The sequence below is a fragment of the Pyrus communis genome, chromosome 14 (genome assembly GCF_041283825.1).
Source record: "Pyrus communis isolate YQ-2024b chromosome 14, ASM4128382v1, whole genome shotgun sequence".
NCBI lineage: Eukaryota > Viridiplantae > Streptophyta > Magnoliopsida > Rosales > Rosaceae > Pyrus > Pyrus communis.
In genome coordinates, this window is record NC_142578.1 from 1306303 (window position 1) to 1330991 (window position 24689).

The window sequence follows — 24689 nt, forward strand, 5'->3', positions numbered from 1 at the left end:
CAGACCTGATCAAATCAGATACAAATTATATTGAATGGTTTCTTCGTTAATTGTATTTAACCTTTTGTGTGTGTGTGTATAATATTTATGTTTGGAAGTGTTTTTAAAATGATTGAAAACACTTTTGTTAAAAACATTTTTAGGTTCTAAAAGCACTTGAAGTGCATTTTGGAAACTGTGTTTATAGTAGGAAGTACTTCAAGTGTTTTTTAAGGATTCACTTGTATTTTTACCAAACACAGATGGCTATTCAGTGTGATTCCTTTGTTTTTGTTTCCTTTATTTTTGTCTGGGTAGAAAAGGTGAAGATCAAAAAAGAAAGCCAACAAAATGTGCAGAGACACTTCTTATTTGTTGATGACTGCAATGGGCTCCATCTGCACAATCTAATGACACACATACCTTTTCATGATATTATTAATTTTTTGATAATACATTCATAGGTATTTACTATTTACATATAGAGAGCGTAGTGATGTTGTAGGATTCTTACAACTGACCTTACTTAGTAGAATAAGACTTTGTTATTCTACTATTTACATGTACATCAATCTAAAGTAAATGCAGATAAACTTGTCAGCCCCTCATGAACTCCCATTTGATAGCTGATCAAAGGCCTTGAGATGTTAGATCACCATCTGATGATGAGTCGGATATGCTACACTTGATATTTTCCACCAGTGGACTGAACAGATATGGAGATGAATTTATCTGCCAAATATTTTCACTGGTACTATTGGTAGCTGCAGTGCACTCAAAGTTGATGCTGCTTGTGCTTGGTAGGTAGCCGACATTGATAGATTTATGATGATGATCAGCTGCGCCTAAATGTCCATTTTGTTGATCGAATGCTCTCATGACCATTGCCTGATGATGATGGTGAGGATATTGCTCCTCTATATGATTACCTGTTAATGTAAACACGTCCAAGTTCAAAACACATATATAATGCTAACAAACTGGAGTACGGTAGCAGCAAAAGGAATTTCCGAAGACCATATGAATCAAATTAATGTCATAATAATTGGAATCGTTTATTTTTTTTTTAAGATTATCTTTATAAAATATTCATTTGATTTGAAGATCATTTAGTCATCCATATGCATTAAAGAAATTGACACGAGGATGACTACTTGTTACTAAAACCGTCGATTTGTTCGATACATACAGATGGTCAAATCGCCTCCAAATAAAATCAATTTCTTTCAGAAATGATCTTTAGATGATGATGATAATGATAGAGGGAATAGACAGTTCCAATTATAATGTTTGTTTGAAGAAATGATGTCACGTTAAAAGGGAACGTTAAGAGGGAATGCGGACTTCCTCATTAGGAATGAGGGATTCTTAAGATTATAGTATACCTTGTCTCAATAAAGCAGTCTCATTCAACGGTGCATCAACAACTTCCAAGGAATTCCAGTTTGCATAGGCTTGCCTCACCAGATTCTCAATGTAGGTCTGCAAATTGCAAGAGAAAATTGAAGAACAATAGTTAGGCTTAAGGTTAAGGAGGAGTTCCTCCACAAATACTTCGTGACCTATTCAAAAATTTTTGTGCTTGTGATTGGAATCATTTATATTATAAATCACTATGTAAAGATCATTTCTACAAAAAAATCAATTACAACTAAGATATTGTAGTCAATCAATTGTAGCAAATAGATAGATGGTTTGTCATGCTTTTACCAAATCCGTCCATTTGTTTTTATACAGTTTGATAACTAAATTATCTTAGTAAATGATTTTTTGTAGAGACAATCTTTATATAGTGATTTATAATATGAACAACTCAGATAAACACGATGTTCTGTAAATATGCCACGAAGTATTTTAGGAGGAGTTCCTCAAAAGAAAGCTCTTTCTCTATTTAAAAAAATGACAATAGCAAGTGATTGATTATATGAATTAACTCATACCCTATTGATATTGTTGAGATTTTGAGTGGGGAAATTTTGGCCATCAACCACAGCCCTCAACACTTGACAGATAGGATTTAAGGAAATTGAGAAATGAGGACCGCGAAATATGAATATTTTGTTACTCATCACACAGGTTCTGGCGTGCTTGATTGTCACTTCCCACATTTTTTCAGACATTCCGACTCCTAAAATCTGGTTTAAAAACAGCATTTTGAAAGAAAAAAGAAAGAATTGATATTAATTAGCCAGTTAGTTAGCATAAGCATGAAGAATATAAATTACCTGTATGTATGAAGATATTTTATATGTACCTTTCTTAGCTTTGACCGGTCAACAACAAACAACTTCAAGAAATCTTGTACTGTGTGAATGTTCTCTGAGACTAGCTTCTTGTGAAAAGCTCCATCCTTCCCAATCTTCTCCAGGCGCCAAACTTCATCTTCCAACATTGGTGGATGATGCTTTTTGTACACTTCACAGCAAAATTCGAACTTAGTTATTTTCTATGACATGAGTGAATTGATAACGCTATATAACAGTGTGACAGTTATATCAAAAACTTCTCTATATAATGTACAAAATTGATTTATCAACTTCTAGTTTTCTTCTCTTTAAGCCATAACATGAGGAAAACTTTTGTTCCATTTTGCATTTCAAGAATTACAAACATTAGCAAAAAGACAAAATCAAGTATCAAAGTAACTCTCTTTCGTTTAATATACTTGAACATTGACTTGACTTGAACATATATTTGATTTAATTGGAGCCATAGGCAGATCATGAAAATAATTCTTCTAAAACTAATAAATACGCAAACCCAGTGATGTTTGTTGACTCAAACAATTCACTTGTTTTGTTTTGACGCGATGCATGAAAGGGAAATGTTGTATTAGATTATGCAAATGGCAATTTATATATTGCCAAGGTGTTATCACTGAGTGTGAACATGATCTTCCCTATAATTCCACGAGACAAAGCAAATATCTATAAGATGAAAGCATGTGACAAATGAATGTTAATGCTTTGTGCTTGTCATGGTTGACTCCATTTAAAGATGAGTATCTCTATACCAGAAATAATATGCCCTAAAATCGATGATCTTTTATTTTCACAACACTCATCAACTAATTAGGTCACACAATGAATGCGGTGGCACAACGGATTTTCTCCTCTAAAAGACTTAACTGACAAATACATTCATGTACTTAAAAGGATAGAAAGTTAGAAACTATATATATATATATATATATGAATTTGTTTTACAAAAAGATCAACGGTTCACAATAACGATAATAGTTAGTAAGTAGTAGAAATGATGGTCATGATCATGAAAAAACGTAGAAAAAGTTTATGAGATAAAGAAAGTATAAAGATCATGCATATAATACTTACATTCTCCGCGATGATCTTTAACAACGAAAGCATCGGTCATGGCCTCACGGATCCTTGCACCTTGATAGCCTGTGCCTGGAGTCACTCTTGCTCCAAGCCTAAACTTTCTGCTCCTAATCCAGCTCGAATTATCCGTAAACTCGATCTCCCCAACAGTCGCAAACCCGTCGCTAGCCGCAACATTTACATCCCCGGTAAGCAATGGCCTCTTGCCAGTTCTCTCCCTCAAGACGTTGTTATCAAATTCTTCGCTCATCCAATTGTCGCTGTCTCCCTTCGGGAAGTCCCCGTCGAGAACAACAATTTCAACTTTGATTGGATTCGGATGATTGATTGGCACCATTTGATTAGCTCCACTACTTTTATCCACGACCAAGATTTGAATTGGGTTGTTGTCTTCATCGGATATCTTGTTTGCAGTGAAGATTGGGAGTGAAAGGCTCTTAGCAAAGACAAGTTGTAAGCTGGATTGTTCTAGGGTTTGGATTCTCAGCGATGGTTGCCTTGCCAATGAGTGCAGTGAGCACCGTCTTAGAACGTGTTCAACCTCTTCACTCACCTGAAAACAAATCCAAATCAAATTAGAGATGGCTTTAATTTAGAAAATATCAATATAACTTGGATCGTTTCGATTAAAGGGTACTAGTACTATAAACTAGCCCTTAAAAAAAGTTAAAATCTCGCTACATATATTATATATATGATTTTGCAAGATTTTCAAGAGAAAATATAGCTAGGGTTTACGTACCACTCTTCTAAGCAGAGGCTCGAGGGATGAGAAAAGGTTTTGCATCGAGTTCACCAAAACCACTTCTCCGATCACACTGTCAAGAATAAAGAACAATTCAAACATTTTAAGATCAGAAAACGTTTTCTTCGATTTCTAGATTCGTAAAAAAGAAAACAAAGAAAAAAATTACTAAAAAAATCATGCAGTTCATGGAAATCAAAGATAAAGATTAGTGCATAATTAGTTGTTAACTAAGATTAGTAGACCTACGAAGCAAAAGAAGGTCTAGGTCTTTTCCGGTTGTCATCTGGCTGATCTTGGTCGGATTCTGCATCATTAGAAAACCTTTTGGCGGCCATTTTCTCAAAATATACAACCCCAAAGAATCACACAGAAGGAGAGAAATACTAGAGAGAGAGAGTGATGAAGGAGATCGGTGAATATAAAGGGTTTAGGGATTGTCACATGCAGCCATGGCTAGCTTTATATAAATATATACATAAAGAATGAGGAAAAATTGATGGGTTGGTATACTAATATAAAAGTGAAGTTTCTGGGAACGGCAAGGGAACCAGCTAGGCAGGAGAGAAATGAGGTGACCTAGGTTTAGCCACACATTACGCTCGACTTTTTGACGTCAACTTCTATAATTTTGTCTATAATTTGCTTCATGTTAAACCCTACCACTGCTGCTGCGTTGCTGTATGTCTTTATTTGGTCTTGGTCTTGTTCATCTGGTCCTACCCATCACAAAGTCAAAAGTCTAACGGTTGAGATGCATACACCGTCGTGGAAGGGGTTCAACGTCAAACCATATCAACTATCAGATCTATGTATTAGAAAATCTCTAAGATTAAAAATCTTAATTAAGTAATCAGATAATTATTCAATTACAAACCTTAAAAACTTCTATCCTCATAAAAATGACTAACAATGTATATCAAGTTAAATTAGAAAAAAATTGGTAATAAATCTATTTATGATTACTATTTCTATCCTATTCTATTTCTTTATATATTTAAGGAAATTATATTCACACATCCTAAATTACTTTTCCCACACCCTTTTAATTTTTTAATATTTTTCTATCAAGTGTTAATGTTGTGTAGAAAATATTAAAAAATTAAAAGAGTGTGAGATAAGTAATTTAGAATGTATGAATATAATCACTCTATATCTATAATAGAAGTGATCGTAAACGGTTAATCAATCGAGTAATATGATTAATGCATTGAATATCTATTGTAAGACACAAAATTTATGCGATAATATACATGTCTATATCACAAATTTAAAATTAATTTATATGTGGAAATATTTGGGGGGGCAGACAGCCGTGTACTGTAAGTGCATCGATGTTACTATTAGTCAATAACTACATTTCTCAGAAGGATCTAATTCATTTTTCATGTAGGGCCTCTAAATTGTGTGACGTTTTGATTAATTAACTACTATGCTATAAACTTATAACAACAAATGCTCCATAGTAAGACAAAAGGTGAAATAGTACAAGAAAGGAAAGAGACACGTATTGCTCCTTTTGCCAGGAAGCTTTGAGATCTCTTGGATGTTGAAACTTGAAAGTAAGTTAATTTATATGTTGAGTCTAACAGTTTATGTGTTCTCACGTCACTTAATATGTGTTGTTTACATATTAAACTTAAATGATCTCACACGAATTTCAAATTCTGATTTGCCTGCCGTGGAAAATGAATTCTTATGCATACAAGCAAAGAATATTCCTAGGAAAGTTTGCTGAAAGAACCAAGGTAATTGCTTACTTCAAGTACTGCGTTTGACTGAATATGCAATATTTTTCCTTCTGTACGATTCAAAATTACGTAGAACCTCCATCTACATATTTTGGGTTTCTTCTACTTATTTATGAAATGGCCCAGCTTAAGCAACCCAACCTCTATTCACATACAGACTTGGGCCTGGCAGGGTGTCAAAGTTTTGAACAAAATCCGGGTCTAGCCACAGCCCACGGAGAGCTTGGTAAATAACAAATATATCATCAACCCACCAGATCTCGAGTTCAAACATTCTCACGCTAAACTAACATAATACCATCACTTGTATTTGGAATAAATAAATATGTCCTCACATGCAAACGGACTAGTTGATAATTTGCCCTAACTCTACAGAAATTTTTGGGGTTCATTCATGAATAATGATAAGTGAGATATTTTGGGTTCGATTTTCGTTTTTGAACCACATTATTGTTAACCCATTATGAGGCTTAGCCCACTCCCCTATCCCCCTTAGTGTAGATAATATTGTTTGTTAAAAAAAAAAAATTATTTCTACCCTACTCGATTACAAAAGGTAAGGGCATTATTGACTTTTTAATCTATCATTTGCACTTTCAGTTACACAATTTTACAGAATCAATTGACCCCGTATCATTGTGTTATTGTTCTTAAACGTTATGTTCTAAAGAGTGTACACAAGTCTTTTTCTATTTGAGATGTGGTGTTCTGCTCAACGATACACAAGAAGGAAAAAGAGGATGTCACAAATATCACTGTCACATCCTGGTCTGAGCCCCCACCACATCCCGGGCTCGACTCCACCGTAACACGATATTGTCTGCTTTGGGCCCTGATCACGCCCTCACGGTTTTGTTTTTGGGAACTCACACGAGAACTTCCCAGTAGGTCATCCATCCTGGGATTGCTCTCGCATGAACTCGCTGAACTTCGAAGTTCCGATGAACTCCGAAACCAGTGAGCTCCCAAAAAGCCTCGTGCTAGGTAGAGATGGGAATATACATATAAGGCTTACATAATCCACTCCCCTGGGCAATGTGGGATGTTACAATCCACCCCCCCCTTAGGAGCCCGACGTCCTCGTTGGCACACATCTGACCAGGGATTGACTCTGATACCAAATTGTCACATCCTGGCCTGAGCCCCCACCACATCCCGGGCTCAACTCCACCGTAGCACGATATTGTCCGCTTTGAGCCCCGACCACGCCCTCACGATTTTGTTTCTGGGAACTCACACGAGAACTTCCCAGTGGATCACCCATCCTGGGATTGTTCTCGTGTGAACTCGCTTAACTTTGGAGTTCCGATGAACTCCGAAGCCAATGAGCTCCCAAAAGACCTCGTACTAGGTAGAGATGAGAATATACATATAAGGCTTACAAGATCCACTCCCCTGATCGATATGGGATGTTACAATCACGTTATATCACAATCATTTTGAAAAATTAACCTTATACACCTCAAATTACCCCAACAAGTAAAGAAAACAATTTCTAGAGCTTGGCCTTTATTTATTTATTTATTTGATTTGCTACCCACAAAAGCTAATGAGAAAAACAACCATAAGCCTTTTTAGTTTACAGAGAAATGAATGATGAGAAAAGAAAAGAAAACCTCTAAGCCCTAAAAATCAATTGAATCTCATGATCTTTGGAGCAAACCTCAACAGCCTATCTAAAGAGTGTGGCAAGAACTTCCTTGCAAACAAATAGCAAATATTGGTTCGCTTCCCGTTGTACTCACAGTTGCTTCCATGTCTCAGCTTCTTCAAGAAGTCGATCGTTACATCAGTTCTCATAAACTTAGACGGATGGGGCCCACCCCTCGACCAGTCAACCCACGTCAACGTCCTGTTAGAATTCTTCTTCCAAAACTTGATGCTTACATACGTGGGCAAGTAGTGCTCATCGGAGTAGCATGGGGGTTTGCAATACCTTGTGAATAACGGGAAGTACTTATCATCCGAAACCATTGCGGTCGCGATCTCACGGTCCACTTCGAACCACTGTGAGCCTTTTCGCCACTGATCAAGTATGATATGAGGCCTCATTTTGTGCCTGTACCGGTCTCGGCCGACAGGGCCGGGAAGGTCGTAGGCCTCCACGAATGTTTGGTTTGCGTCCTTGAGATAATTGTAGACTATGTTGAAGTTAAAGAGTGGTATGCATGACTCTGAGAGGAGCACAAAACGTTGGTTGGAGAAGTCAAGCAAAGCATTGGCTAATAGGCGACGCTCTGCTTGCACCATGTTAGGTTGACCCCATGTCACATTCTGCACATTGAACCATTTGAGTTAGTAGTTAATCATTACACAGGAGAAAATGTTTTGTCATACAATCCGTAAAGTTATATAAGTCATTAATTCAAAAGTTAACAATCTAATAACTTAACATGTTTATCAACTGTTGACAATTTGATAACTTAACATGTCGGTAACTTAACATGTCCGACATCAACTGTTGATAGTCTGATAGCCTAGTATGTCTCATCCATCCAGGAAGAAAATATGACACATGTTATGCTTGTTAATTAAGAGGGACTAGTTAGCCTAGCTAGGTTGGCTTTCTCTAGAATATGATGTGTTACACTTTGCTATATACTTACTTTTTGTCACTTCCTAAGTACATAAAAGAAACTAAGAAAGAAACTAAAGGCCACTTTTGCTTACTTTCCTGAATTTGATACATTGCACATGCATGCATGACAAAGAGACAACATTACGAAAGGAATTTAGAAAGGTCTTGAAATGAATAGAATTCTGTTGCAGATAGTTACAAAAGGAGTAGAATCCAAACAATGCACGATGCAACAAAATAGAGTCCACCACTCAATCCATATGCCAAATTTATTAATATTTCTGAAATGTCAAATTTATATATCTACAGGCTTTATGAAAACATCTGGTGTGTATCATTTGGTTATCTAGAAAGTGTTCATGTATAAGCATTATTTGAACCAAAAATTAAATCACCCCCACCAAATAATTTCCCAAAACTGATTTGTTATTTGTTCATCATGTCTTCACGACTTCTTCCACAGTTGAAAATGATTAATTTGTCAAAAAATATCATCGGGAAAAACTCATATAGACAGGTTTTACCCATGTTCTCGTGTCCAATCATTTCTTGACACTATATCAGTAATTCCAATTATTATAAGGATTAAAAGATGAAGATCTGCTTAGATTCTATAGTGTGTGTGTATCTTATAAAGTGAATTAAGTTTAATGTATTCTGAAACTTAGATGTTATATATATATATATATATATATATATATATATATATATATATATATATATATATATATCGTTCCTTAAACATGATGCATTGAAAAGAATGTCAACTATCAATATTAATATTTTCAGTTCCTTTAAAAATATAAATAACTTCTGAAGAAAAGCTTACGTAATTAAGGGAAGATAGATTTTTTATACTATCGTATCGTCTTTACCCAAAAAAAGGGAAGGTAGATTTTCATGGGAGCAGATCCTCTACGGAGTTCAAGGATCAAATAATTTTGGCCTTTAAATTTGATTATGCAGTAAAAAATTATGGTAGTTTTCAAAAGGTAGTAAAAAATTTAGCCGTATAATCCAATTTTAAAAGCCAGAATTACGTGACTCTAAGCTCCGGAGGTGCAAGTCCTGAGAGGATCTGCTTCCGATTTTTATTGATAAACCTTTCATAATGCAGAATCACACATATACATACTTAAATAAACAAATGATGATTTGGACTTCCAAAGCCTTGTTATGCAAAATGAATATTTAAGTAATGCAACAACACTACAGACCAATAATATATAAAACATGGGCATGAAGTTCTCCACTGTATGAGGCATGTTATGAGGCAAGGTTGATGGCTTTTCCATATACAAACAATGGCCTCAACTCTCAAGAAAAATCAATTTGATTTTACTAGTTCTCCAAAAGGTGGTGTCTAGAAAATGGCTATCTAATTAATATGAAAAGAAGTAATTAAGTGCGTAGTATAAAATCTAAATATAAAAATTTTAAAAATTAAAATAATTGTAAAGCTTTAATGTAAAAATAAAAAAAAACTTTCTTGTGCAAATTTGAATGCGGAGAAAAGTTGAATATCAAAATTAAAGCAATAAAGTGTAGTACTATAGTTTAATGATTTTTTATTTTTTACTTGTAAGTAAGAGATCTCAAATTTAATATTTAACTATGGATAATCCATTATGTGAATTAACTCAAACAATTTTAGACTGGGTAGAATATCATTGTAACAAAAAGGAGAACACATCGCGTATGCAAAAAATTTAATGAAGCTAGCTGCTAGCATAAAGCATTCGACTCCATACCATCAGCTAACCAGACATAACTCCCACAAAGGTTGGCTTGGGAAGCAATAATTCAATCATTCACTTCCATATCATTTAGTTTACAAAATTTAATTTACAAATTTAGTCTTCCTAACATTACTCTTCTAAATATAGCGTGGCGTAATTCAATTTGCTATATATGTATACACGCAAAGTCATCATTGCTTTGAACTACTACAAGTTAATCATATATATTCCCAATTTTTTCTGTAAATTAGATAAAAACACTAGTAACACAAATGCTTGACAAAAATTAATCAAGAAAAATTAGGATTGTAACATGATAAACTGACCTTACTCGGAACCCTCCTGCCATAAAAAACCGAGTTTTCAGGCATGGTGTCATTGAAATCCGGATTGGCATGGACATAAATGGAGTACAACCCTTCATGTCCTTTGAAGAACATTTCCCAGAGAGGAGCCATTGCCAGGCTCCCTCTCGTCAGAAACATGAATGCAACTTTCGGAGTCCGTTTAAATGGCAAACCTTGCCGTAGCGGCACCAGAGAAGCTCTCCACAACAGCTCATCGTCGTCCATTTCATACAAAATATTCGGCGACTTAGTGTATTCTTTCAACCCTATTGGTGGTACCGGGCTGGCGGCAGAGGTTTTGGCTCTTGTTTGATTTGTTGGGATATTGAGAGATTGTGGTGGTGGTGGAGAAGAAGATGTTCGATTATTTGTTGGGATATTGAGAGATTGTGGAGGTGGTGGAGAGGAAAATGTTAGATTATTTGTTGACAAATGAGAGTATTTGTTTTGTGTTGAATAAAGTTGGAAGGGGAAATCTTTGAGGTAGATGCTGAGGGAAGCGCCTAGTGCTAAACCGAAAGCAAAGATTAGAAAACTTGAGACGATTTTATGGAGGTGGATTTGAGCATTGAGGAAGTGCTTTGGAAATGAAGGTGGTGGTTGGTGTTGCTGATGCTTATTCATCATTTTTTTGGGAGAGGGTTTTGAAAAATGAGAAGTGTTCTGACTGATTGGTTTTTGAAATGGAATGAATGAAATTTGCAAGCTTCAAAGAACTACTGGGGCTGCTCTCTCTCTCCCCCCTCTCTTTAAAAGATTCTTAAATTGATCTCGTCACACTAGTTTTTTCATTTGTTTTTATTTGTTAACATGAAAGGTCAGGGTCATGGAGCCTTAAATTAACTCAAAAGGGAACTACAATTAAGATTAACAAGGACCGTCATCATTAATCAAGGATAAATCTTAATTCATAAAAAATATATAAAAAATGCATTTTGGTGTTCTGGATACATCGAATTTCTCTAAGGATTTAGTACACATAAAAGACTTGCTAAAAAAACAAGGAACAACAAAACATGAGTTGGGTTTTTTCTTAAAAAAACCCATGAGTTGGGATAAAAATGTTAATGAAGTTGTATAGTAGGTGGGGAAGACAATGTATGTAAAAGAAGGGGGTTGTAAGAAATATGGATTCCTTGAGTTATGTAAGAAATTAAGTCTTTAGTGGGATATAAATCTGATTAAAAATGGAAGTATTTTAAAGTTTTATACAGCTTTGAAGTTTGAAGTTTTGGTGAAATTTGACCATATGAACTTTAACGAAAAGTTCTTGGTACTGTTCATTTTAACGAAAAACCATATTTTTACACTAAAAAGTCAATCTTGATACTATTCACTGTATCCTTTATTTTGTCTTTATTGTTAAAACTCAAAGTTTTCAAACATTTTTCATTAGTTTTCCTTATATTATAATCTAGAATAGGGAAGAACTGGCTTCCAAATATACCCCTCAATTAAAAAATTTGTTTCTTTTGCTATTAAAAGAAATGAAAACTTTGAGTTTTAACGATAATGAAAAAAATAAAGGATAAAGTGAATAGTATCATAATTGACTTTTTAGTGTAAAAATGTGACTTTTTGTTAAAACGAACAATACCGAAAATTTTTCGTTAAAGTTCCTCGAAAGAAATGAATGATAAAAAAGTAAGAATGACACTTGCCCTCCCCAGTTCTATATTTAAATTATAATAAATAAAAGATAGAAAGTGATGAAGCCAAATAAAATATAGGGTCCAAGAACAATTCACCATGTAACATCTTAGAAAAACAGAAAACAAATCATCAACATGAATTTTGTTAATGACTTTTTAGTCTCTAAAACGCTTGCAGTTTCCTTTCTCTTTTTAGGTCTGAACTCTCGTACGCAAGTTAACGCTACATGTATAGCATAATGTGTTGCTATAATTAATACTAATTTCTTGTAAATCACGTGAGAAGACATAACTGCATAATAAAAACAATCAACGAGAGCTCTAAACTCTAAATCTAAACATGAAGTGTTTCTCCTGTCCAAAAATAACCACCTCGATTCATCTAAATTGCACCAAGTATTATTAGCTTTAAACATTTTAGGTTGAAGTATATATTATTACGGTGGAATTCATTGAACCAATCGATTATTTCCACTCTAAATAGGTTGTAAACTTGTAATAACATTTTTATATAAGAGTAGGCTAGCTTTTGAAGTAACATGAGAGTTTGTTTATTTTTATGCCACGTGGGTGTTGTACGGTAATTGTCACTCTAATTAATGGGGTATATTACTTATTTTAGGCAAATTAATTATATTAAAAAATTTCCCAGGTCATGCCTGCCTGAGCTGCCACTGTTGAACATTGCTGGCTGCCCTATATGAATGCCAAAATTCAGCAGGCATAACTTGCGGCCACCACATTCCTTTAAAAAATTTAATATTAATTATTACGTAATATGATAGATACATGTTAATTTATTACATTTGTGATATATAAATAAAGTAATGTTATCCGGATATTCAATACGGGACGTTTGGTGATATACACTCTAATACAAAAGAAATTTATATACGAACGTATAATTATGAAACGAAAGAAAAAAGAAATTTTATAATAACCCATTGAACTGCTTTTCACAACCAATTTAAAAGATTTTTTTTTTTTTGAATTCCTATATCACCCTTGAATAAAATTGAAGAAATATAAAATAAAGAAATTTCTTTCCACACCCAAATAGGGGATTCTTATCCTCGTCACAAACCCCATGGCAACTTCAAATTAAACGACACCACCTTTTGCGTCGCACCGCCTTCCATGGTAGGTACAATTGCCTTCCACAAGCTTTGACTTCGAACAACGTTCATGGAACATGAAGGCTCCATCTTATCTCAACGCCTTCTTTTCGACGCCTCCGCCACCCCTTCTCCGTCAGAGCGGCGGTCGTGGTTCCCCGTGTCATCGGTTTGTTTTGTACGACGGGGAAATTTTGTAAGCCTCATATCTGCATTCCATTCCACCAAATGCCAATTCATGACCAAATGCCAATTCATGAAGTAGAAGGGCTATTTCATTACGAAGAAAATTAAGGTTTCACCATAAAATCAATTGGCAATATGAAGAATAGTCCAACTTACTTATAAGTTCATGCAAGGTCCTTCATCCTATCAATGTGGAACTCATTTTCAATGGCTCCTCCCATCGATGTGGAACTCATTCTCAACACGTTCACTTACGTGTGGCAAATTTTTAAGCCTAACACGTGGACAGCACAACAGGGTGACGTGCAGTACGTGTGGCCATTTGGCTTCACAAATGGGACAATTTGCTCTGATATTACTTATAAGTCCATGCAAAATCCCTCATTTGAGATTTATTATCAACCCATTCATGAAGTAAAAAGGCCTGAACCTTTTTTAATCATTTGGATTCCATTCCACCAAATTCGTTTATTCAACATTACAACTAATTGCAATGGCCTGAAGGAGGGTTAACAATTTCTCTTTGGAAACTTCTAATAAAAAAACAAAAAGAAACAATGTAAAACGGAAGAGGAGGAGACGGAGAGGAGCTGCCCGCACAAAAGATTCACCGACATCGTGAAGAAGCCACCGGAAAGTGGTGGGCGCCGTAGATGTGTTAGGGCTTGATGTGGGTTGATTTTGTTTTAATTTATTTTTCACATTTATTTATAGGAATATAAACCAAAACGTAGCCCGTTTTGACACAAAACTCGTCTCCAACTGAGGGCTGGGCCAAAAGACTTGCGAGACCTATTGGGCCATAAATCAGCCACAAGGCTTGCGGGTTGGCCAAAGAAAGCCAGCCTAATTTAGGTAGGTCCAATCCAATCCAATGGTAACATGACGTCATCCTGACACTAGCTGACGCCATCTGACGTCATGTAGCCAATGAAATATGAATTTTTTGTTTAGACGAATTAAAAAAATTAAAAAAAATCTAATTTTTTTTTCCTATAAATACCTAAGTCATTTCTCACATTCTTTTCACCATTGGAAAATATGAAGGTGTGTGAATTCTACCCCAATATCTAGCCAATTTAATAACATTGGAAGCTAAAGATAAGAAGTGTCACATAGATAAGAATCATATCTAAAATTTGCATAACCAATTACATCTCGATACGTGGCACTCGAAATCCTATCCAAAAAATTATTAAAGATTACATAAACATAAAAAATATGAAGAGTTACTCACTTTAGCGACATGTGTCACTCAATCCTATCCGAAAAAATATTGAGATTATATAAAGATAAGAAATTTGGAGGCTTATTCATTTAACGACAAGTGGCACTCAAAATATTTCTGAAAACCTTATTTTAATATGGTAGTGTAATTAAATTAACTAATAAATTAAAAAACAAACTTAAAATAATAAATTATTGATGGGGTTAAACAATAGCCCCCTTTGGTTGGAGATGAGTTTTGTGTCAAAACGGGCTATATTTGGCCTATGACCCTTTGGCCTACTTGGTTGGAGATGGTATATAAATATGGCATAACACTGTTCATTAAAAAATAATTTCTTTCAAGGCTATAATTTGGACGGGGGCCCTTTCTATTGGAGATGGCCTCAAGGAAATTGTCCAAAACTTAAATCAAGAACTTAAGGGATGTTTCGGCCAATATGTGAGCCAATGTCTAAGAATTTATTCTTTCATTGAAGCAGTTGGTTCCTAAAAGTCAAAAACCTCCATTTTCGTAGTTTTGGGTTCCACCACTTGAGCAAAGTTTGATTCAAACTTATGACGACGAGAATGATACTCAACTACAACCTTGGCGAGAGCTTGGCAAATACGGGACCAATGGTCCTTGCCTCCACAACAATAACACAATTTGCATCCATGGGGTTGGTTCTCTTACCTTTATTCTTTAAGTTCAAGGCCTTGTGAGCGAGGTGACAATGTTTTTGGGCTCTTTTCCTCCCTTAGATGGGCCTTCATTGTTGACCTTGGGCATTCGGCTTATGGCCAAGCCTACCACGCTTAAAGCAACAACTCGGGTGTTGTTTCTTGCTATTGTATACTTCAGGCACAGCGATCAAGCCAGTATGTCAAGCTTAGTGATTTTTCATCAACAGCTGGTTTAGCTTTTCAGCAAGAAGTAAAATAGAGATCAAATCCAAAAACGTAGTGAAGTTCTGTGCCCGATATTGTTGCTGCAAGACAATATTGGTAGCATGGAAGATTGAACATGTCTTCTCCAGGAGATCCTATTCAGTTAAGTCTACTTTACAGAACTTAAGAGTGATTAGATTCGACTAATTTCAAAATTGCATTCATTCACATAGTTAAAGTCTTGGAAGTGTAAGTGTTGCTAGTCGTGTATTGCTTCATATAATAATATATCTCTTCGGTGATCAAAGCAATCCTCCAAATCGATCCATGAAGCTCATGAATCCTCCTCTGCAAGGTACTCGATTTGCAGTACGTCATCATATGCTTTTGTATAAAGGTCATGGATGTGGCTTTGTTAGCTTCGCCAACCAGAACATTCTCCTCAGCTTCTATGGTAGCTCCAAGGCTCTTAATAGTAAGATGGAGCTTCACATCTTGGACCTACTTTAGGTAGTTTCTTTCGGAGACTTCCAAAGCAGTAAAGCCAAGTTTGTTCAAATTCGACTTGTTACTGTCACAAAAAAAAAAAAAGGACAAAAGTGTGGTTAGTCCAATGAAGACAAAATTTAGCAATCCATACATAAGGAGTAGAACATTTCGGTATTATTAGACATGTATTGGTTTAAATTATCATGAAAAACTGTTAGTTTTCTTAGATGTAGTGTTTTAAGAAAAACTTCAAGTTTTCATGCCACTTATTCAAAAACTTCGGGTTCAAATTTTCTAAACTTCAGGTTCATTGGTTCCTACAAGAAAACGCAATATATACAGAAAATATGCAACAGATAAATGCATGTAGGTCTTCAGTGCCTACTGTACAAAAATAAATTGATATTTTTTCATAACAAATATTACGTAAGATGGATAGATACATGTTAATTTATCAAATTTGTAATAATACAAATAGAGTAATGTTATTTGAATATACAAAACCGACACGTTTGATGATATACTCTTTAATACATATGAATTTCACTTACAAGGGTATAATTATGAATTGGAACCTAGGAACCTAGCAACATGGGTGCAATTTGCAAGAGAGGCCGCAGCGTGTCTCCCATGAACTTCCTAGCGAACAAAAAACACATAGAACAAGTGATAGTACTATTTGCATTACTATTACCACTACAACTGCAATTAGAACCAAATCTTATCTGATTCAAAATTACTTCTGAAACATCATTCCTCCCAAATCTTCCAGGGTGAGGACCACTTTTGGACCAATCTACCCAAGTAACGCTCCGATTCGAGTTTTCTTCAGGGCCAATGATGTTCACTAGGGTTGGGATGTAATGCTCATCCATGTAACAAGGAGGGCTGCAATGCTCTTTGAATATGGGGTAGTACTTGTTGTCTGATATGATCTCAACTGCCAGCTTCCGGCTGACCTCGAACCACTGGGAGCCTTTGCGCCAATCTGATATGTTGATTTCAGGCCACATTCTCGGATTGTATCTGCCCCGACCCACCTTCCTCGGGTCATCATATGATCCTATATTGCTCTCACTGGCATTCATGAGGTAGCTGTATATTGTGGTGAAGTTGAACAATGGGATGCAAGACTCGGATAGTAGCACAAATCTCTCGTTAGTAAAGTCAAGGAGGGCACTTGCTAGTAGGCGTCTCTCACCATCGATCATTGTAGGACTTCCCCATTCAACCGCCTACATTAGAGAGGTGATCAACTATGTAATCAATAAATATGGTAATAACAACAGTCTTAATTTATATACCCATGAAAAATTACTTGATTCGAATTGACCATTTTTATCCACAAAAAAGTTCAAAACTAACCCACCTTGCTTGGAATTCTCCTTCCATAGAAAACAGAATTTTGAGGCCATGAATCAACATATGAAGGATGAGGGTGGACATATATGTTGTAAAATCCTTCATGGCCATTGAAGAACATTTCCCACAATGGGGCCAAAGGTATGGGCCCCTTTGTCAAAAACATGAAGGCGATTCTAGGCACACGGTTATATGGAAACTTTCCAATCCTTGGAACAAAAGATGCTCTCCAGAACAACTCACCATCATCAACCATCTTGTGCACCAAAAGTGCCTCAGTATCCGATGCAACGTTATCAGTACCTGATTCCTGAAAAGGGAGAAGCGGCGGTGAGGGTGGTTGTGGCAGAAACTCTGTTATTGAGGCAGGCGGCAATAGCAGTGACGAGGAGGAAGTGGTTTGTAAGGTGAATGGGAAGAAGTTCTTGTAGTATGAACTGACCATGACTCCAATGGACAAACCAATGACAAAAAACACTAGATGAAAGGCATGGCTAAACTGCAAATACGAAACCAAAAGCTTCGAAATTGGCTGAGATTTTCGGAGTTCGCTTCCCATTTCCGGGAGCAGGAGAGAAGAGTTTAGCAGATCGAAGAAGAACTTAGCTAGTTATCTACTTCAAGTTAACCAGATTGATGCCTACATTAATAAACCTAGGAGGCTAGGACACTAAAAGGGGAATTAGTTTTCTTTTTCTTGGGAAAAAGAAGATTAGGTAGAGTGAAAGTTAAGATGCATGCATGTGTTTTGGTATTGCTACGACCTAGGGTTTCGAAAGTCCTCTTGAAAATCGACACCGCATATATTAGGACTTGGTCATCACCTTTGATCTTTCAAAGAGTTGACATTTCATGGCCACTGGTCTTCCACCTGTTCGAGCATTCCTACGTCTAAATTGCAATCCTAAGTTTGAAGATTTTTTTGGTATGTTTCCAAGTATTTTACCGTTAATTCTTTAAAACGTCAGATTTAACAATTTCTTGCACGACTTGTTATTCTGACATGAAATAATACGAAAATAACAAGTTTCTGGTCAACCTGTTATTGAATCACCTGTTAAGAATCCTATAAGATAACGGGTATGACACGAACGAGACATATTAATGGAAATTTCTTGCATGACCCGTTAACCCCACACGAAACGACATAATCTATTAACAGATCGGATCATTATCGGATCACCTGTTAATAAGCCGTTAAGATAATGAATTTGACATGACATGACCCGTTACAGTTATAACATGAAAACGACACAAACACGACAAATACAACCCATTTGTTAGGTCTACCAAACATAATAGAATTTGACTTTCATTCCAAGTTGTTTTAATTAAAGTTTAACTTGGACGTTACGGTGCAAATGTCACCAAGTTGGTATGAGCAAGCAAGCTCCTAGATTTGGGGCAACAATGATTGAAGAAGGAATACATTAAAGCTGTTTCCCCTGCTCTTCTGGGACAGAAAAAGTCCATCTTACGCATAGGAAAGAGGTTCATGCATACGAAGACGAAACGAAACTGCCTTTCAGAGAAGACGAAAAGGCAAGTTCAAGAGAAACCGAACCCGATTCGCTAAGAAGCAAGACTAATATCCGTTGCAGTTTCGGTTTTAAGTTGAAGTATCTAATTCAACAGCCAAAAATGTGCCTATTAGCGCCTCTAGGTACTCAAGAAAAATCGGCTAGTGTGGTTTCGAAGAAAAAATGGTCAAATTTTACGAATACTCTTGTTCCGATTGGCCACTGCAATTTCAATTTGATTTTGAGCCACCTAAATTTTACAATGTGTCAATTTACCCCTCTTGACAAATCTGTTGATTTTATCGTCAAGAAGAAGCAAGTAATACTCGAAACAGAAATTAGAAAGAACCGTAAACTTCATAGCTCGAATGAAATTCACTCGCATCGTCTCGCTTAAAACAGAACCAAAGGCGAATCCCAACAGTTGTGCAAACACAAACCATGACAAGAGAAGCCAAATCCCAAATGTATAAAATCTACGGCAGGAAATCAGGAACTAACCTCAACAGTATACAAGGACAAGTATGGTGGAAATGATGAGTAAGAAGTAAATTCGAACGTTTTTAACACTACAAAAGAAAATCTGGAATTACCGGTGTTTGTGCAACCACATTCAATGGCACTTCCGCTCGTTGTCGAGCCTTGTGCTTACTATGGGTACGACTACTTTTCTGCTTCAATTTCTGACCATTTTCTTCTGTTTCAGCTCCTTTTTTCCCCGGGCTTCCATGTCTTCTCCCTTTACTATGACTATGGTGCTTGCTTTTTCTTGAACCTGGGTTTCCTTGATCATGCTTTTCAACACCACCCAAGTTTTCTTTAGCAGAATCAACATTTAGTTTCTCCTTCCCTTTTCTCTTACTCGATGACTTGGTGGATGTTTGACCTTGGGATGAAGTGGGATTGGTGTCACTACCTAAAAGAACGTCTCGCACGGTACCAGACAACAAATCTTCCTTCGGACGAGGGTTGGTCGCAATAGTTGCTTGATCTCCATCTAATTTCACCACCACAGGCCGAGGCTTTGCGTGGTTTGGCTTTTTCTTAGAAAGAAGTAATTGCTCTGTAAGCTTAACTAGATCTCCGTCGTCGTCATTGGTACCAGCCTGTAATTTGGTATCATTGGCAGGTGGATAATCATCTTCTTTATTCGCAGAGGGAAGATAATATAAACCGTGCTGCTTACGGTGTTCCGCAAGTAGAGATGTGGATTCACTCGATGGCACTGGCTCTTCTTTGCTTTCATGGATAGGAATAGAAAAACCAGCTCTCTCCTCATACTGTGGGCTTCCAAGAGAGAATGAATTTAATGAAGGTAGTTGAACATCACCGAAGATTGTTTCCAAGTCTTCAAGATTCTCCACAAGCACTAACCCATCTGGTACAGGAACTCTTTCTTGAGCACTTACCGAGACAGGACCTAGATCATTTGAAAAGGCATCATGCATCAATTTGATGATTTGAGACGCTTGTGCTCCTTCCCTTTCCAAACTCTCTTCCTTCTGTACTGGACTATCAAGCAGATCTCGCTTAATCAACTCGGTGAAACAAAGTATATTTCGTGCTCTCTCTAGTATTTCTACATCATAGCTTCCTGTTAGGGGAACCACAGCCAATTCAACTCGATTTAAAAGGTTTACGATAGATTCATGTGTGAAACTATCCTTCAATGAAGACGATGCAGATGCTTGCCCAAGAGTACCAGTTTCCTCCCCACCATGTTCCACTGAAGGACCTTCAAAAGACTGATTAAAAACCCTCGGGTTGAATCCTTCATCCTGTTTGCAATGCACAGGAGCATCACATGATGCCAAACTAGAACTCTCTGGGCCATCTCGTTCCGAAACCAATCCTGGAACATCTGGCACCAATCTATCAAAAGTTGAGGAGGAAGCAGCATTCCCCCTCTGCAATAGGTAAGCATTTAGACAAAAGATTAAAACTTTGAGAGCAGATTGTACATATACCGCTCTTATAGATGGTGGCAAGAGAGTTGTACGAGGTTGTAATAGTGCCTCCATGAGTTCAAATGGGTTTACTGAGAACTCAACATATTGCCCTGACAGCCAAGCAGCAGCCGACAACATCCTGTGTAAGAATGGATTACCAAGTAATGCAGGATCAATCAGCAGATCACGACTAACCCGAACAAGCTCTGGTCTAACATCCTTGACCCTCATACCAATATCAGTAAGTTGCTTCTCAATTTCTTCACCCTGCTGGCAATGCAGGATCCTCGACATTTCTCCCAAAAGTGATACATACCAATCGAAGTCCACAATAATCTCATATACATCACTGCAGCATGTTGATAAAATGGAACCAAGAATCTCATTGCAAAACTCTGGATCAGATTTAAGAGCATAATTGACCAAAACCCTGCAAATTTCAGCCACATTATTCTCAGATACCATTGCCATAACAAGACGCAAAGACTCCAGCTTGATATTCGAATCCACATCACTCAAAGACTTAATCACAACCTCCTTATTCTCCAAAACTGCCCACAAATGCTTTGTTGCAACAACTGAAAGTGCCTGCAATGCGAGATACTTAAGATTCGGATCATCATCAACTAGCATTTCGCGAATTTTGACAACCACCACCTTCACTGCAGATTCATAATCACTCAAACTGGTCACCACAGTCCTAATACACTCAAACAGCAACGATTTGGCCCCGGTCCTCCTGATATGCTCACATACCGGCTCAACAACCCTCTTCGCCAACCTAGGTTCTAAAGGGGCCAACTTTGCAAATATCTTCAACACCTTAATCAAAACCCAATTGTTCTTAGAATCAACCAGGATCTTATAAAACTCCGGCGCCAACGGAAGATACGATCTGGGTTCTCTCAAAGCAAGCTCACAAAACACCCCAACAGCCACAGACACAATCTGCGAGTCTGGACTCTCCAAATTCTCAACCAAACGCTTAAAACACACCCTCACAGCATCTGGGTATTTATCAAACACCCTCAAAAGCACGGCGATCGCTTTCTTTTGAACGAAAACCTTACCGCTACCCAGCAAGGTGAAAATCTCAGGTGTCAAATCCCTAGCAAGATCTACTGTAGCAATTCTAGAAAGGCATTCGAGCGCTAAGCTTACCTCGAACTCGTTGGTGGAGGTGAGGTCCTTGCGGAGCTGGTTGGTGATGAGGACGAGGACGGGGGTGTCGTCGGAGAAGGAGTGGGCGGCGGCGTGGTAGGCGATCTTCTTGTGGGAGAAGCGGGTGGAGGAGAGGAGCTCGACGACGTGGAAGGCGGCGAAGGACATGTCGTAGAAGTGGAGGGAGGAGAGGTAGGTGAGCTTGTGGAGGGCGTTCGCTTTGGTGTCGGCATCGGTGGATTTGACTTCGCGGCGGATTTCGTCGAGGGCTTTGGAGAGGAAGGCGGACTCGCCGATGAGCTGGAGGCGGAGGCCTTTGATTAGGTCCTCCAGCGTGCGCTGGAAGAGGTTTTCCATGAGGGAGGAACCCGCCATGGGCGGCGGAGGATTTGAGATTTGGTAATTTTTACGGTGGCGCCACACACTCTGTACAAGGTGGGAATGTTGGGCAAAGGTGATGGCTTTGGGTAAAAGCTCTGTTTCGACTTTGGAAATAGCTCACAGTCTGGTTTTTTCGTTTGTATCTATTTGATCTTGTCCAAAATAGATATAATTTATTTATTTTATTTATTTTAGCAGGTTAGAGAAAAAACTTAGTAGGGATCGAACCCGCAAATGTTGTATATAAACATGATTGTTTATACGGTAAACGTCATCTGCATTGATTGAAATAAAGAACATGTTTGTTTGTAAATGGAATCTTTACCACAGTGATGAAAAAGTGTCGAACCGTTGTATACAATTTGAGTTCAAGCCTTATCAATAACTAATCTAATACTGAATTTAATAAAATCTATCATTTAATAAAAAAAATAAAATAAAGAACACGTTTGGAGAATTGATGATAATATTGGTTGAAATTCATTTTACAAATTCAATTGTTAGAAGGAATAAAAGTAATTAGATGTTGAGAATTTATTATTTCAGCAAATAAAACTTGTCATTTCGACTAACTTCTTAGAAAATTTGGTAATACCTTGAACTTAATTTGGTACTTAGGACGTATCAATTTACGTTTTTTTTAATTTTTTCATTAATTGAGAGTCATATGTTTTTTTTTTTTACCAACGATATTAGAGGTGGACTTATCCTTACAATGGGTTAATAATAATATGGTTCAAATTTGTCTTTGGCGAGAATCAAACCTAAGACCTCTCACTTACAAATGAAGAGTAATACCACTAGATTATAGTACTAACTGGAAATCGAGAGTCATATTTAGGCTAATTAAATTTGAAAAAGTAATAAAATGCTGATGAATTTGACGTTTGAAGGTAAATTGAGATTTTTACATTTTTCTTTGAAATTGAGATTTTTACGTGAACATTGGCTGGAACTTGGTGGATTTGGAAGGGGTGAGGTGGTTCCATAATTCCATTGATTGTGCACAGGGACAACTAGCCCAACGGGCTTTTACAAAACGCCCTGTATTATGATTATCTTTTGGTTGAAAATTTTGCAAGTGCCTCTAGGTCTAGGTTGTAAAAACAGTGTATGGAGAAGCATTCGTTATGCGTTTCTTAGGAAGTATTTAGATGTTTAATAAAATTTCCGACATGTTTTATACAGAATTACTTTATAAAAGCGCTTATTTTTAACAATTTTTGTTATATAAAATGCTATGTTTGGTTGTAAGAAAGTTAGGTTAGAGTTATGGACGTTTAACAATTCTTTGTCGTGCAAATCCTTTTTTTTTTTTTTTGGCAAAAATATTTTTTATTTAATTTTTTATAAATATTTTAATTAAATTATAAACAATAATTAATAAACCAAGAAAAAGTATTTAATTATAAAATATATGAAAATGTATATACAAGATGTCTGAATATAAAAGAAAAAACTACAACAAGTAGTCTTCTAGGTTTGATGCATCAAACTACTGGGTATCAGCTGGGTGAAGTGGCTGCGAGGTCGAAGGTGGAACAAAATCAAATGCTGGCATTGGGATTTGGAGGCCAGACATCTGTAAGGCCCGTACGATCATACTCATCTTCTTGTCCTGAGCCGGTAACTGGATTGTAATCTTAGTTTCCCAGGCTCGTTGGGCTGCAATCTGAGGGAAAGATAGAGGCAGGTATGGAGAATTTCTGTTTTTAACATGGTGTGGCATGGCTTTGCAAAAGCCAAAAGGTCCAATTTCTTTGTTTCATAAAGAGATTAAAATTAAGTTGAATAAATTGTTTAAAACAGAAAATTTTGATGGTTTCCCTTCTCCACCAAAAACCAAAAATTTATAATAGGAAGGTTACATACTAGAACATGGTCCCGTTTTACTTATCCAATTGTTTTATGCCTAAAATGTCCTTAATGTCTTGAGTTAATTACTAGAAAAATTACAGTACCAATGATCATCCCGAATATGTGCATAACCAGTAAATGGTTTACTTTGAGAGTTGAATATTTGCTGCCACTTAAAAGTAGCATTCGAAAAAACTGCTTGTAATAATTGGCCACTAAATGGCCTTCTCTCCACACTGCCCTGAAAAATGACATATACAAGACAAAAACTTTAGGCAGATTCTAGAGAGCAATTATCAATCCAAAGAGACACAAACTTATATAGGTGTTATAGTTTAATTCAGCTTACATCATGTTTAAGAGCAAGGGAGGGATTGCATTCGAAAAAACAGAAAGAATTGATATCAATTCAGACCTGATCTGGTAGACATGACCTCAGA

At 36.6% G+C, this 24689-nt stretch overlaps 3 protein-coding genes and 1 pseudogene across 5 annotated transcripts; all 4 read right to left on the minus strand.

Moving 5' to 3' along the window:
* Positions 1-317: 317 nt before the first annotated feature.
* LOC137713941 (protein SAR DEFICIENT 1) lies at positions 318-4643 on the minus strand. Of its 2 annotated transcripts, XM_068453303.2 has the most exons (7): positions 4315-4639; positions 4063-4138; positions 3315-3873; positions 2234-2394; positions 1920-2114; positions 1365-1461; positions 318-908 (listed from the first exon to the last, which is right to left on the minus strand). In XM_068453303.2, the coding sequence occupies exons 1-7, from the start codon at positions 4401-4403 to the stop codon at positions 610-612; spliced, it is 1476 nt and encodes a 491-aa protein (XP_068309404.2). In that variant the 5' UTR covers positions 4404-4639; the 3' UTR covers positions 318-609. The 2 variants fall into 2 exon arrangements, with proteins under 2 accessions (XP_068309404.2, XP_088540443.1); XM_088684317.1 differs by lacking the exon at positions 1920-2114 and having other exon boundaries at positions 4315-4643.
* Positions 4644-7296: 2653 nt separating this feature from the next.
* Positions 7297-11180, minus strand: LOC137712419 (glycosyltransferase BC10-like). The gene is made up of 2 exons (XM_068451497.2): positions 10460-11180; positions 7297-8090 (listed from the first exon to the last, which is right to left on the minus strand). The coding sequence occupies exons 1-2, from the start codon at positions 11105-11107 to the stop codon at positions 7449-7451; spliced, it is 1290 nt and encodes a 429-aa protein (XP_068307598.2). The 5' UTR covers positions 11108-11180; the 3' UTR covers positions 7297-7448.
* Positions 11181-16530: 5350 nt separating this feature from the next.
* LOC137713747 (glycosyltransferase BC10) lies at positions 16531-18155 on the minus strand. The gene is made up of 2 exons (XM_068453094.2): positions 17389-18155; positions 16531-17254 (listed from the first exon to the last, which is right to left on the minus strand). Exons 1-2 carry the CDS (start codon positions 17938-17940, stop codon positions 16595-16597), a joined length of 1212 nt encoding a protein of 403 aa, XP_068309195.2. The 5' UTR covers positions 17941-18155; the 3' UTR covers positions 16531-16594.
* Positions 18156-19239: 1084 nt separating this feature from the next.
* Positions 19240-22550, minus strand: LOC137712908 (AP-3 complex subunit delta pseudogene; annotated as a pseudogene). Its single transcript, XR_015955725.1, has one exon. The product of XR_015955725.1 is annotated as an AP-3 complex subunit delta pseudogene (transcript).
* Between the last annotated feature and the right edge of the window lie 2139 nt (positions 22551-24689).

What these genes read in the sequence shown, in the direction of transcription:
- LOC137713941 (XM_068453303.2), bottom strand. Translation starts at nt 4,403, where the DNA reads ATGGCCGCCAAAAGGTTTTCTAATGATGCAGAATCCGACCAAGATCAG. An exon ending in AGCCTCTGCTTAGAAGAGTG is followed by an intron (nt 3,874 to 4,062) that starts GTACGTAAACCC and finishes ATTTGTTTTCAG; the next exon opens with GTGAGTGAAGAGGTTGAACA. An exon ending in GACTGCTTTATTGAGACAAG is followed by an intron (nt 909 to 1,364) that starts GTATACTATAAT and finishes TTACATTAACAG; the next exon opens with GTAATCATATAGAGGAGCAA.
- LOC137712419 (XM_068451497.2), bottom strand. Translation starts at nt 11,107, where the DNA reads ATGATGAATAAGCATCAGCAACACCAACCACCACCTTCATTTCCAAAG. An exon ending in GCAGGAGGGTTCCGAGTAAG is followed by an intron (nt 8,091 to 10,459) that starts GTCAGTTTATCA and finishes TTCAATGTGCAG; the next exon opens with AATGTGACATGGGGTCAACC.
- LOC137713747 (XM_068453094.2), bottom strand. Translation starts at nt 17,940, where the DNA reads ATGGGAAGCGAACTCCGAAAATCTCAGCCAATTTCGAAGCTTTTGGTT. An exon ending in GAAGGAGAATTCCAAGCAAG is followed by an intron (nt 17,255 to 17,388) that starts GTGGGTTAGTTT and finishes TCTCTAATGTAG; the next exon opens with GCGGTTGAATGGGGAAGTCC.